The sequence below is a fragment of the Nerophis lumbriciformis genome, linkage group LG23 (assembly GCF_033978685.3).
Source record: "Nerophis lumbriciformis linkage group LG23, RoL_Nlum_v2.1, whole genome shotgun sequence".
NCBI classification, from domain to species: domain Eukaryota; kingdom Metazoa; phylum Chordata; class Actinopteri; order Syngnathiformes; family Syngnathidae; genus Nerophis; species Nerophis lumbriciformis.
Window position 1 is genome coordinate 9,734,084 of NC_084570.2, and position 14,169 is coordinate 9,748,252.

Genomic DNA, 14,169 nt, shown 5'->3' on the forward strand with positions numbered 1-14,169 from the left:
GCACAGTACAGTACATATTCACACTAAATTGACCACTAAATGGTAACACCCGAATACGTTTTTCAACTTGTTTAAGACGGGGTCCACTTAAATCAGTTCATGGTACAAATATATACTATCAGCATAGTACAGTCATCACACAAGTTAATCATCAGAGTATATACATTGAATAATTTACATTATTTACAATCCGGGGGGTGGGATGTGGAGGGGAGGGGGGGTTAGGTTTGGTTGATATCAGCACTTCAGTCATCAACAATTGCATCATCAGAAAAATGGACATTGAAACAGTGTAGGTCTGACTTGGTAGGATATGTACAGCGAGCAGTGAACATAGTGAGTTCAGAAAGCATAAGAACAAGTATATACATTTGATTATTTACAATCCGGGGAGGTATGATGTGGAAGGGAGGGTGTTAGTCAAGGGTTGAAGTTGCCTGGAGGTGTTCTTTTAGTGCGGTTTTGAAGGAGGATAGAGATGCCCTTTCTTTTACACCTGTTGGGAGCGCATTCCATATTGATGTGGCATAGAAGGAGAATGAGTTAAGACCTTTGTTAGATCGGAATCTGGGTTTAACGTGGTTTGTGGAGCTCCCCCTGGTGTTGTGGTTATGGCCTCTGTTCACGGGGTTTTGCCGTCTGACTACGTTGTGACATCACAGCGAGGTGGAAGCACTTATTCAAAAGGGTCATATAATGGGGTTTTTTTCACTTCCTTGTGGTCCACATAACATGTAGTGGTGGTTCTTTGGTCAAGGTTTTGCATAGATTGTTTTCCAGACCATCTTCAAGCCGCTTTGTAACCGACTCTTAAGGATTTGTTGTTTTCCCTGCCTCCATTTCGACTGCGTCTTTCCCCCGCCAGCCATGTTGTAGTTTTTAGCGTTTCCATATGGAGTCAACTGACAGATACATATTAGAACTGTACGCTACTTTGTATTACAAATGGCAATATCGGAAGATGCATGTGCATATATGAGCATGTCTGCCCCACAACAAGAGGATAAAGAAAACCAAGAAGCTTATTGACTTCTAAGCAAAGCTCTTCAGGTACATTTCTACTGTATATCGTTATATCCGCAGACGTCACAGGTCATACAACATCACAGGACAGACCAAATTCCAAAATTCTCGTTTGGACGAAGTATGAAGGAAAGCAAGATTGTTGTATAAATATCTCAGCAATTCTTCCACATTTGGGGATCCCAAAAACACAAAAGCAGGTACCAATAGGTAAGAAAAGTCTGTTTTGCATAATAGGTCCCCTTTAAGTCTAGCACTCAGTCAGAGAGGGTAGAGCTCCTACTTAAATGATAAATGGGTTGTACTTGTATAGCGCTTTTCTACCTTCAAGGTACTCAAAGCGCTTTGACACTACTTCCACATTTACCCATTCACACACACATTCACACACTGATGGAGGGAGCTGCCATGCAAGGCGCTAACCAGCACCCATCAGGAGCAAGGGTGAAGTGTCTTGCTCAGGACACAACGGACATGACGAGGTTGGTACTAGGTGGGGATTGAACCAGGGACCCTCGGGTCGCGCACGGCCATTCTTCCACTGCGCCACGCCGTCCCTACTTCAGGCTATACGGAAACAAAAACATGTAGGATGAATTAGTATTTTCCTGTTATTGTGGAATGTGGATAATAACGGCAACGTGTGACTTGCTGTCACATAAATGCTGCTAAAAGCAGCTTTTTTATGCACACTCTGAATCAACCTGACAGTGACCTACTGTTGTGAATACATATCAATCATTTGTTATTTATACTTTGTATATAGTCTCAAAGGGCTTAACAAAATCACAACAACATCCCCTGATCTAAACACACATTCGGGCAAGGAAAAACTAAAAAACCCAGAAAAGAAGAAACTTGAGAAGGGATCGTAGATGTAGGGACCCTCGTTCCAGGGTGACCGGCTGCAATGGACTTTGAGTGGGTACGGTTATTGAATTGTTCAATTAATATTGTTGAATTATTTAATTGTTGTAATCAATAGATAAAGTAGGAGTCGGTCTATTGGGAAACCAACAGATAGTCATGGGAGGAGTGTATATAATGTTTATGAAGTTTAAAGACGACGCAGAGACCGATGCCACGCATGCGAGCAGCAACCCAATTTTTCCCCTGTGAGAAAAAACACTAAAAGGCTGCAGAAATACAAAAAAGATTGGGAAAAGGAAAATATGTGGCTGGAAAAGGTGAAACATTATGTCTGCGTGGTTTTCCGCCTCGTTTATTCTAGTTCCCATGATGGCGGGTTGTGTGACGTAAACAGCATGCTGCTGGTAGTGGTAAAAACGATATCAGATATGACAAAGCCAGTGGAAACCTTGTTGTCCACCAGGCAACACCAATAACCAACCAGGAGTTAAGCAGCAAATAGTTTTATTTAAGAAATACTGTATATATATAATTTATCTCGATATTATTTAAATTTTGCGTCAAACTTAAGTTGATGAGCAATTTGTTTCCCATGTATTCATATTACTCCAAAACATGCATTTAATATAATTTAAGTTTGAATCCAATAGTATCGTTTCACCTAATAGGCCAAACCAATCACCACGCTGGTACGGGTGAAGATTTATTTATTTATTTTTATTTTTCATTTATTTATTTTTTTCAGGCAATGACATAAAAAAATACAAAGTTGACAACATATTATAATATAAATTAATAAAGTGCAAAAGGTAATGTATAGTATGTAATGCATGATTGTCCAGTTTTGCCTGAAAGGGAGTGGGAAGAAGATAATTTATTTAATCCCACCCCCAGTTCTCCATTCAGTGATTATTCACTATAGCCCTAAATCACTGTTAATTTGTTCAAGGACTATAATACAGATGTTGTATCATAGTGGCATTACCACAGGTAACAATAATTATTACACTGTAACAATAATTTGTATCAACGATGTAGGAATAATAAATATACCAACAATGGTAATTAGGGATGTCCGATAATGGCTTTTTGCCGATATCCGATATTCCGATATTGTCCAACTCTTAATTACCGATACCGATATCAACCGATACCGATACCGATTTATACAGTCGTGGAATTAACACATTATTATGCCTAATTTGGACAACCAGGTATGGTGAAGATATGGTCCTTTTTAAAAAAAAATAAAAATAAAATAAAATAAGATAAATAAATTAAAAACATTTTCTTGAATACAAAAGAAAGTAAAACAATATAAAAACAGTTACATAGAAACTAGTAATTAATGAAAATGAGTCAAATTAACTGTTAAAGGTTAGTACTATTAGTGGACCAGCAGCACGCACAATCATGTGTGCTTACGGACTGTATCCCTTGCAGACTGTATTGATGTAAATTGATATATAATGTAGGAACCAGAATATTAATAACAGAAAGAAACAACCATTTTCTGTGAATGAGGGTGAATGTGGGAGGGAGGTTTTTTGGGTTAGTGTACTAATTGTAAGTGTATCTTGTGTTTTTTGTGTTTATTTAATAAAAATAAAAAAAAACAAAAAACGATACCGATAATAAAAAAAAAAAACGATACCGATAATTTCCGATATTACATTTTAAAGCATTTATTGGCATCTCTAATGGTAATAGACAAAAGATAACCCTTAAACTTAATTCTTACTATACTTACCGGCATCAAGGTTTGGGCAAGTCAATGACTTGCAGTTCAGTAAAACATTTAAAAAGTGTTCCTGTATGACAGTCACTGCAAAATTGCATTTTCATCCATATATTGGGGTATTTCCCTAAGCAAATTTTATTTATGCAAGCAATTAATAACCTGTGATCAATCCTGATTAATCAAGGTTCTACAGTGTGATTATTCTGATGAAAAACATTAATTCACATTACATAGATATATTATTATTATGTAGGTATTGGTAATTATATATTAGGGCTGTGAACATTAACACGTTAACATATGTGATTAATTAAGAACAATTATCACGTTATCATAAATGAGTGACGATTAATCACATCACCTGGAAGATATGCGCGATGTTACGTGGTCTGTGATCGTGATTAGAGACGGACAATTTTGCTTCAAAACATAACTTTAGATATAACTGAGGTAACTTGTTGACATTGTAGTGATAAACTTTCCTATTATTGGCGCCACATCAAGTTTAAAATACCAACCTAAAGCAAAACATGTACTCAAAGATGGCGCCGCTAGCATGAATGCTGCATTGACAACATGCAGAGAACGACAAACAACGCTGTTGTCAACAAATGTGCCACAAAAAGTTAAATAATGCCTTTGCAAAATGGAAGGCCACTTAACATCGGTGAAGACCAAGGGCTGCAAGAAGATGTCATTCATATCACCACTGCTGATCTGTCGTACAATACCTCGTAGGGGCTCAGTTACAGCAAGGATAAACAAACTGTACTACACAAACAAGAGCATCAAGTTGCAACTCTGGCTGAATGTGAATTTACTTTGCTTAATGGAGAACATTGCACATCTGTAAATACCATACCATACCAACGTTATTTATAAAGCCCTTTAAAATCCCAACAAGCTGGGTTTTATTATACCAAACCAAAAAGAGATCCATAATTTACTCTGAAAAGGTGAATAAACTTGTTTGTTTAAGAAGAGTAAATGCAGATTTAAATGGTGCAGTATTTTAAGTTGTTTGTGTTTACTACTTAATCTCTTATTTGCTATATAATTGCAAACACTTTCAAAATGTGCACTTTATTCTTTCTATATGTTTTAAGCAAATACATGACTTGCAGTTGCGTAAAACTTTAAAAAAAAATTCCTGGATGACATTGTGGCTATACAATTGCATTTGTATCCAAATATTGGGCTATTTTCTTAAGCACATGTTATTAATGCAAGAAAATAAACTGATTAATCATGAGTAATCACAATTCAAGAGTGTGATTAATCTGATTTAAAAAATAATCACTTGACAGCCCTACATCTGAGTATCAGATGTAGTGGGATAGAATTGCTCTTTTTGATAATGTTGAACTGGCTTGGAAATATTTTCACGAAAACTTCTTGAGTATAGTGAACAAACATGCCCCTTTTAGAAAATGTAGGGTTAAAGGACGTGACAATCAGTGGTTTACATCGGACCTGTCAGATTTATTGCATGAGCGTAATGCTGCTTGGGCCAGGGCACGCAAGTCAGGGTTAGAAGCAGATTGGTTGAATTTTAGACAATTAAGAAATCAATTTACCTCTCTCCTTCGGAAAGTCAAATCAGAATTTTATTTCTCCACAACAACTGAAAATCTGAAACACCCAAAGAAGTTTTGGAAAATCATCAAATCTTTGTCCGGCTGCTGTAATTCAGTCAATCTCCCACCTAGTATACTTGTTGATGGTGTCAGAGTAAGTGACAGAAGAGAAATGGGTAGTCATTTTAATAATCATTTTATTTCCTCTGGTTTTCTCTACAATTCTGACAACTCTACTGAAGCTCCGCTAACTCCGGAAAGAACCGTTGAAAATACCCAGATTTTTAACTTTACGCCCTTTACCACAACAGAGGTCACGAGGGCTCTAAAACAACTTAAACCTAGAAAGCCAGCTGGCTCAGATAAGTTGGAGCCGCTCTTTTTAAAGTTAGCAGCTGAAATTATAGCTGAACCACTGACTCACATTTTTAACCTTACTCTAATTTCAAATGAAATCCCTTTGGATTGGAAATCTGCCCTTGTAATCCCCCTATTAAAAGGAGGTGACCCTAGTAATCTAAATAATTACAGACCGATCTCTAAACTCTCTGTTCTGGCAAAAGTGCTTGAATCCCTTATCAGTGAACAGATAAAAGACTTTTTGGACACCAATTTTATTCTGTCACCATTTCAGTCAGGTTTTCGTAGAAATCACAGTACTGTTACTGCTGCTATGAAGTTTATAAATGATGTAACTGAAGCTCTTGACAAGAAGCAGTGCTGTCTGTCCCTCTTTATTGACTTTTCAAAGGCATTTGATACTGTTGATCATGTAATTTTAATCAAACGTCTTTCAGCTATTGGTTTTTCTCAGCAAGCAGTTGGATGGTTTGCAAATTACCTCACAAGTAGAACTCAGGCTGTTCAGATAGAAGGTTCCTCCTCGGACGTACTGCAAGTGAAAAAGGGTGTCCCTCAAGGTTCTGTGTTGGGCCCCTTATTATTCACTATTTACATAAATAATCTTGGACAGAATATTCCGAACTCAACTTTCCATTTCTATGCTGATGATACTGTCATATACTGCACAGCACCCACTCTTGCTGAGGCTTTTAAATATCTACAACATGCATTTGACAGAGTACAAGAACAACTTTGCTATCTTCAACTGGTTTTAAATGCAGAGAAAACAAAGTGTATGCTCTTTACCACATCAAAAACTGTAAGATCATCACTGTGTGAGAACATTTTAACAAGAAATGGGCAACAAATTATGTTAGTATCTGCTTTTAAATATTTAGGATTTTTAATTGATGACCACTTGAGTTTTAAGGAGCACATTCAGTATGTTGTAAAAAAACTGAAACTTTTACTGGGATTTTATTATAGAAACAAGTCTTGCTTTTCTTTTACTGTGAAACAGAAATTGGTGGAAACAACCTTTTTACCTGTTATTGACTATGGAGATGTGTTGTACATGAATGCTACTGCTGGTTGTCTCCACAAGCTGGATAGTGTGTACCACGGGGCACTGAGATTCATCACCAACTGCGCTCCCCTTACTCACCATTGTGTGTTATACTCAATGGTTAACTGGACATCTTTATGTGCTCGACGCCTCAATCATTGGTATGTTTTCATCTACAAAACCATTCTGGGTATCACTCCATCTTATCTGTCTTGTCTTTTAACAAAGAAACAAGGAAGTCACAATCTTCGTTCAATGAATGTTCTGCAATTTGTCGTCCCCAAAGTAAGAACTGAACTGGGCAAGAAAGCATTTAGGTTTTCAGCACCGAAGGCTTGGAATAACCTACAATCGAACATTAAACTTCAAACCCTAGTTACGTTGAATGAGTTTAAAGCTTCTGTGAAAGGATTGCAGTCTACCTTGTCTGTATGCACATGTGTCATGTGAGCAAGTTTTAATGTTGTAAATGTGATGTTTTATGTATTTGTTTACTGTTTTTAATGTAACCTTGCTGCTGCCCTCTTGGCCAGGTCTCCCTTGGAAAAGAGATCTTTGATCTCAATGGGATTTTACCTGGTTAAATAAAGGCTAATAATAATAATAATCATGTATGTTTTTTGTCGCCACTTCTTTCAGTACGAGCTGTCATGAGTGAGCCGAAAGAAGCATTTCCTAAACACAGTTCAGCACTAGGTGTTTTTTTTCTTAAAGTGATACACACATCAAGAGACACAGTATTTTTTTATAAACATTTTCATCCATAGAGGTGCCTCAGGGAATGACAATATTTTACCCAGGACCAATTTTGGGCGAGGCAGTCCAAGTCCAAACATGCTATCCTCCCATGCCTTCAGAAACCACTGCTGATTCACAGGGACTGTGGCATGGAACCAGCACCGTCAGATGGGCACACAAATCACAATGACCAGATTCTCCCACTGTTATCCCACCTGACCCAATGGCCATCCCTTATCAAGCAACACCCACCCAGGCAACCCACCATTGCAGAGTGCCCCAGCAGGAGACCACATGGGTTGGGGTAGCGCCAAGAGAAGAAGGCCTAACCACACGCCACTGGAAAAGCCAATAGCAAACACCCACAGTCCACTTCCCAAAAGGGAAGAGAGTAAAGAACCTTTAATTCATAACAAAAAGCATTAGAACTTGAGCTTTGTTTACCAGTACATTTACGTAGAAAATGAACCTCCAGAAAATATGTCTTTTACATCTTCATTTGTTCACTAACAATATATGTACAAGTTTAAAGAACATTTTCAAGGCAACCGACACCTACCTGCTTGTTGCATTAAAACGATATCAAGATCACGGGCCACAGGATGCACACTTTAAGTCAGACCTCACATCTTCAGTTTTAACTGCACAGTATGAGTAAAATGTGTTATTTTGTTCATACATACGTTTTCTACACTGCTTATTTTCCAGCTGGCTACTGACCCAAAGAGACAATACATTAATGTTTATGGACGAGAGAACATTCAAATGATAACAGTATGTTTGATTAAAACCTTGACTCTTCATGACGTGAGGCGTCTACGCTAACCACTTACACGTTTTATGTATTCATTCTTTAATAGTACATGATAGAAAAATATATCAATTGTTCACAGTGTTCAAAAGGCAGGTTGTTGAACAAGTTCTCTCTCTCCACGGACAGACTTCCATATCACGTTACGTTCTCCTGGAAACATATCAGTAGTTATGATGGCGGAAAGTGGGATCAAGCGTCCGCTCGACTTGAAAATTGATCTTGAGAAACCTCATCAATCACAGGTATGCCATTTCTGCATGATTTTATACAATGTACAATACATCATCATCAGGCCATTCAGTGGTGTTCAGTATTGTTTTGCCAACAATTAGACAGCTAATCAGTCCCTCCAGGAATTTGCAGGCCTTTTTTGTGATTGTTGCAGCCAAAAGTGCTTGCTTTTACCGCACCTTTTTTAAAAGGTTGTGAAATCTGAGGATTTTTTTTTTCAATAATATTGCATCGGCTCGTGATTAAAAACAATTTTTTTTACCCATTGTTTTAATAAAAATGTTTATGAAAATTTATGTTTGAAGTTGTATCTCCATTTTACCACCAGAGGGCGTTCACATGCCAGTGAGTCAGTTGGCGAAGCAGGCATTCTGTTTTAGGCTTCAATCAGACAGAAACAGAAGAAAAAAGCAACTGTTTGCCTTATTTTTATGTCAAACTCATTTTAAGTTATGAAGAACTGCAGTTGCATGCGGTAACATTTTGACTGGGAAAATTGAAACACTTTTTACAAAATTGCCAAAATGACTTATGTCTGACACACTTTATACCAATTCTTTGTGGGCCACACAGAATGAAGTGGCCTGCCAGATGTGGACCCCGGGCCTTTAGTTTGACGCCTGCGGTTTACAGCAGTGGTCCCCAACCGTTTTTGTTACTGCGGACCGGTCAACGCTTGAAAATTTGTCCCACGGACTGGGGGGTATGGTATTTTTTTTTTTTTGTCATAAAAAAATACAATCATGTGTGCTTACGGACTGTATCCCTGCAGACTGTATTGATATATAATGTAGGAACCAGAAATATTAATAACAGAAAGAAACAACCCTTTTGTGCGAATGAGTGTGAATGAGGGGAGGGAGGTTTTTTGGGTTGGTGCACTAATTGTAAGTGTATCTTGTGTTTTTTATGTTGATTTAATTTTTAAAAAATGTTTTAATTTATTTATTTTTATTTTGTTGTTTTTTTTCTTGTGCGGCCCGGTACCAATCGATCCACGGACCGGTGGTTGGGGACCACTGATTTACAGGATCAGACAGTAAATGTCACGTCCGGGGCCTATTACATGTTCAATCTGGTGGCATTTTATTTTGGAGGTCAGACATAACCGGTTACTGCAGTGACAAAAATGAAAATTGCTGGCTAAAATGTGCATGGAAGTTTCGATAAAAGTAAAATGGCTGCACATAATTTGCATAAATTGGCCCCGATTGCAACGTAACAAGATCCTGGAGAGTCTGGTTAATGTCTTTGATGATACAAAAAATTCTGCATTCATTCATTCATTTGTGTCCTTAGTCATCTTTACTGCAAGTGTCAAACACAGTCAAACCAACATCGTCCCATCTGATAAAGTGTAGCACACATTTCTCTCTTTTTTTATTGGAAATAAAATATGAAACATATGCAATGCCTGTTTGTTAAGATGTAGGTAAATGCTGTAGTGTAAAACAATTTAAGGTGATTTGGTGTCCATGAGCACCAGGGGGGGATTTTGGTGATACAATTTGACTCGCACTGCAGTTTCACTTTTTTGTTTCTTTTTTTTTTTTACGCAGCAGATGTGATGTTAGCTGTGCATGTAGGCCCTGCACGGTGCTTCCGAGGGGAAGTCATACTTGCTCAGGTTGGGAGGGAAGTAGGTGGTAGCGAACATGTTGCCGGAAGCGACGGAGGACGGGAAGTGGTTGCTTGCGTCGTCATTCATGCGAAGATTGTTCTTATGTAGCCTCTGCAGGGTAAAGGTAGAGTCACCAAAAGATCAACCCGCAAGATTGCAAAAAATGAGGGCTGTCAAACGCCTAAAATATTTAATCGTGATTAATCACACTGTATCCATAGTTAACATGTACAAACCCCGTTTCCATATGAGTTGGGAAATTGTGTTAGATGTAAATATAAAAGGAATACAATGATTTGCAAATCCTTTTCAACCCATATTCAATTGAATGCACTACAAAGACAAGATATTTGATGTTCAAACTCATAAACTTTATTTATTTTTTGCAAATAATAATTAACTTGGAATTTCATGGCTGTAACACGTGCCAAAGTAGTTGGGAAAGGGCATGTTCACCACTGTGTTACATAGCCTTTCCTTTTAATAACACTCAGTAAACGTTTGGGAACTGAGGAGACACATTTTTTAAGCTTCTCAGGTGGAATTCTTTCCCATTCTTGCTTGATGTACATCTTAAGTTGTTCAACAGTCCGGGGGGTCTCCGTTGTGGTATTTTAGACTTCATAATGCGCCACACATTTTCAATGGGATACAGGTCTGGACTACAGGCAGGTCAGTCTAGTACCCGCACTCTTTTACTATGAAACCACGTTGATGTAACACGTGGCTTGGCATTGTCTTGCTGAAATAAGCAGGGGCGTCCATGGTAACGTTGCTTGGATGGCAACATATGTTGCTCCAAAACCTGTATGTACCTTTCATCATTAATCGCGCCTTCACAGATGTGTAAATTACCCATGTCTTGGACACTAATACACCCCCATACCATCACAGATGCTGGCTTTTCAACTTTGCGCCTGTAACAATCCGGATGGTTCTTTTCCTCTTTGGTCCGGAGGACACGACGTCCACAGTTTCCAAAAACAATTTGAAATGTGGACTCGTCAGACCACAGAACACTTTTCCACTTTGTATCAGTCCATCTTAGATGAGCTCAGGCCCAGCGAAGCCGACGGCGTTTCTGGGTGTTGTTGATAAACGGTTTTTGCCTTGCATAGGAGAGTTTTAACTTGCACTAACAGATGTAGCGACCAACTCTAGTTACTGACAGTGGGTTTCTGAAGTGTTCCTGAGCCCATGTGGTGATATCCTTCACACACTGATGTCGCTTGTTGATGCAGTACAGCCTGAGGGATCGAAGGTCACGGGCTTAGCCGCTTACGTGCAGTGATTTCTACAGATTCTCTGAACCCTTTGATGATATTACGGACCGTAGATGGTGAAATCCCTGAATTCCTTACAATAGCTGGTTGAGAAAGGTTTTTCTTAAACTGTTCAACAATTTGCTCACGCATTTGTTGACAAGTGGTGACCCTCGCCCCATCCTTGTTTGTGAATGACTGAGCATTTCATGGAATCTACTTTTATACCCAATCATGGCACCCACCTGTTCCCAATTTGCCTGTTCACCTGTGGGATGTTCCAAATAAGTGTTTGATGAGCATTCCTCAACTTTATCAGTATTTATTGCCACCTTTCCCAACTTCTTTGTCAGGTGTTGCTGGCATCAAATTCTAAATTTAATGATTATTTGCACAAAAAAAAAGTTTATTAGTTTGAACATCAAATATGTTGTCTTTGTAGCATATTCAACTGAATATGGGTTGAAAATGATTTGCAAATCATTGTATTCCGTTTATATTTACATCTAACACAATTTCCCAACTCATATGGAAACGGGGTTTGTAATCACTTGTGATTAATCATAGATTTTTGATCCTTAAAAAGTGTACGATGTCCATCCATCCATTTTCTACCGCTTGTCCCTTTTATCGCGGTAACATTTTTGACAGTATTGTCGTTTCACATTGTAATTATCGTAAAACCGTGATTGCTTACCACACATTTAAAAACTTAGTGGTTATTTTCATTTCCAACAGAAGCAGCTAGTGCGCTAATCGCTACCTAGCTTAATACCAACATGATTACAAGACACTTTAACTTTAAAAAAATTAAACCTGGTTAAAAGAGTGATAAAATGCTTTTTGAACACATTCAACAATACCAAGATTATACTGATAATGAGAAATGTTCATATTGTCACATTAAGTACCATATAATTTTTAAGTTTTAATACTATCAGCATGGGACTGGACAATTTGCTAACTTTATGCAAATATTTTTTTGTAAAAAACAAAATGGAAATAAACACTCTTTTGCTGACAGTAAAAAAAAAAATTCCTGCAGTGCGGCGGCACCCAGCATAGCACATTAACAACACAATGCCTTAACCTTCTGTAAGTATAACTCTGTAATTGAGGACTATCAACGAGAACATGTTATAGGATAATATACACATTATTTCAGCCTGCCAGAAAATGTGTCCCCTCGCTATAATTGCGCGTCCAAAAAAAGAAAAAAAGGACATTTTCATGACTATTGCGTTACATTCGACAGCCCAATTGAAAATGCAAAAAGATTCGACAATAACCCACCACAACCTCCATGGGAATGTACTTCTCATTCTTTGGCATGGCATTGCCCCGCTTGTTGTAGTTAAGGTGGTTGTGCGTGCTGGTGGGGTGGAGGGCTGATGAGTCCGCAGAGGGCCGACTCAGATGGTGACAGTAAGCGAAGGCCAGAGCCGACAAGAGAGCAGCGGCGAAAAAACTGGCTATTCCCACGGCGACCAACTGGAATAAGGTAAACGCTGTCAAAGACAAAACGAGGGGTTGAGCTAATACAAAATTGTAGGAACGGAAAGACGATTTATCCTTTCGCTTACTTTCACAGCTGCCGTCCTCCTGTCCAGGTAAAATGACTGAAACAACACAGAAAATATCTTTAGTGGAATCTCAGAAATCCTTGGTCATCAAATTCGGAATTCACCAAAATCAGCAAAAAATTTGGGAAGATTTAGGCTACCGATTATTTCAGGAAAAAAACACTATTGCCTTATTGCATATCTTAGGAGAAATAGTTGAAATAACCAATCATTTTTGTACCTGCCATAATCTTTTTTTTTTCCTTGAAAAATACACTCCTTTAACATTGAAATTTCACGTCCGCGTATTTAAAGTTCCTGGCACTCTACGGATTTTTTATATGTTTATTTGGTACAATCAGTGGGGCGGTATAGCTCGGTTGGTAGAGCGGCCGTGCCAGCAACTTAAGGGTTGCAGGTTCGATCCCCGCTTCCGCCATCCTAGTCACTGCCGTTGTGTCCTTGGGCAAGACACTTTACCCACCTGCTCCCAGTGCCACCCACACTGGTTTAAATGTAACTTAGATATTGGGTTTCACTATGTAAAGCGCTTTGAGTCACTAGAGAAAAGCGCTATATGAATATAATTCACTTCACTTCACTTCATCAGTAACAATTACCGTATTTTTCGGAGTATAAGTCGCTCCGGAGTATAAGTCGCACCGGCTGGAAATGCATAATAAAGAAAGAAAAAAACATATATAAGTCGCACTGGAGTATCCATCCATCCATCCATCTTCTTCCGCTTATCCGAGGTCGGGTCGCGGGGGCAGCAGCTTAAGCAGGGAAGCCCAGACTTCCCTCTCCCCAGCCACTTCGTCCAGCTCCTCCCGGGGGATCCCGAGGCATTCCCAGGCCAGCCGGGAGAGATAGTCTTCCCAGCGTGTCCTGGGTCTTCCCCGTGGCCTCCTACCGGTCGGACGTGCCCGAAACACCTTCCTAGGGAGGCGTTCGGGTGGCATCCTGACCAGATGCCCGAACCACCTCATCTGGCTCCACTCGATGTGGAGGAGCAGCGGCTTTACTTTGAGCTCCCCCCGAATGACAGAGCTTCTCACCCTATCTCTAAGGGAGAGCCCCGCCACTTGGCGGAGGAAACTCATTTCGGCCGCTTGTACCCGTGATCTTGTCCTTTCGGTCATGACCCAAAGCTCATGACCATAGGTGAGGATGGGAACATAGATCGACCGGTAAATCGAGAGCTTTGCCTTCCGGCTCAGCTCCTTCTTCACCACAACGGATAGATACAGCGTCCGCATTACTGAAGACGCCGCACCGATCCGCCTGTCGATCTCACGATCCACTCTTCCCCCACTCGTGAA

At 39.2% G+C, this 14,169-nt stretch overlaps 1 protein-coding gene and 1 long non-coding RNA gene across 3 annotated transcripts in view; one reads left to right on the plus strand and one right to left on the minus strand.

The window, feature by feature from the left end:
• The window catches only part of LOC133622432 (uncharacterized), a 46,423-nt gene that overhangs the window by 28,466 nt on the left and 3,788 nt on the right, over positions 1 to 14,169 (plus strand). Inside the window, exon 4 of the long non-coding RNA XR_009817776.1 lies at positions 8,298 to 8,413. This is a non-coding gene — a long non-coding RNA (uncharacterized lncRNA). The remainder of the gene's footprint in view (positions 1 to 8,297; positions 8,414 to 14,169) is intronic.
• The window catches only part of LOC133622430 (semaphorin-5B-like), a 46,515-nt gene continuing 41,749 nt past the window's right edge, over positions 9,404 to 14,169 (minus strand). For both annotated transcript variants that reach the window (XM_061985176.1, XM_061985175.2), the window contains exons 20-22: positions 12,869 to 12,904; positions 12,579 to 12,793; positions 9,404 to 10,134 (exon numbers count right to left, since the gene is read on the minus strand). In XM_061985176.1, the coding sequence (XP_061841160.1) occupies positions 9,973 to 10,134; positions 12,579 to 12,793; positions 12,869 to 12,904 (413 nt within the window). In that variant the 3' untranslated portion in view covers positions 9,404 to 9,972. The remainder of the gene's footprint in view (positions 10,135 to 12,578; positions 12,794 to 12,868; positions 12,905 to 14,169) is intronic.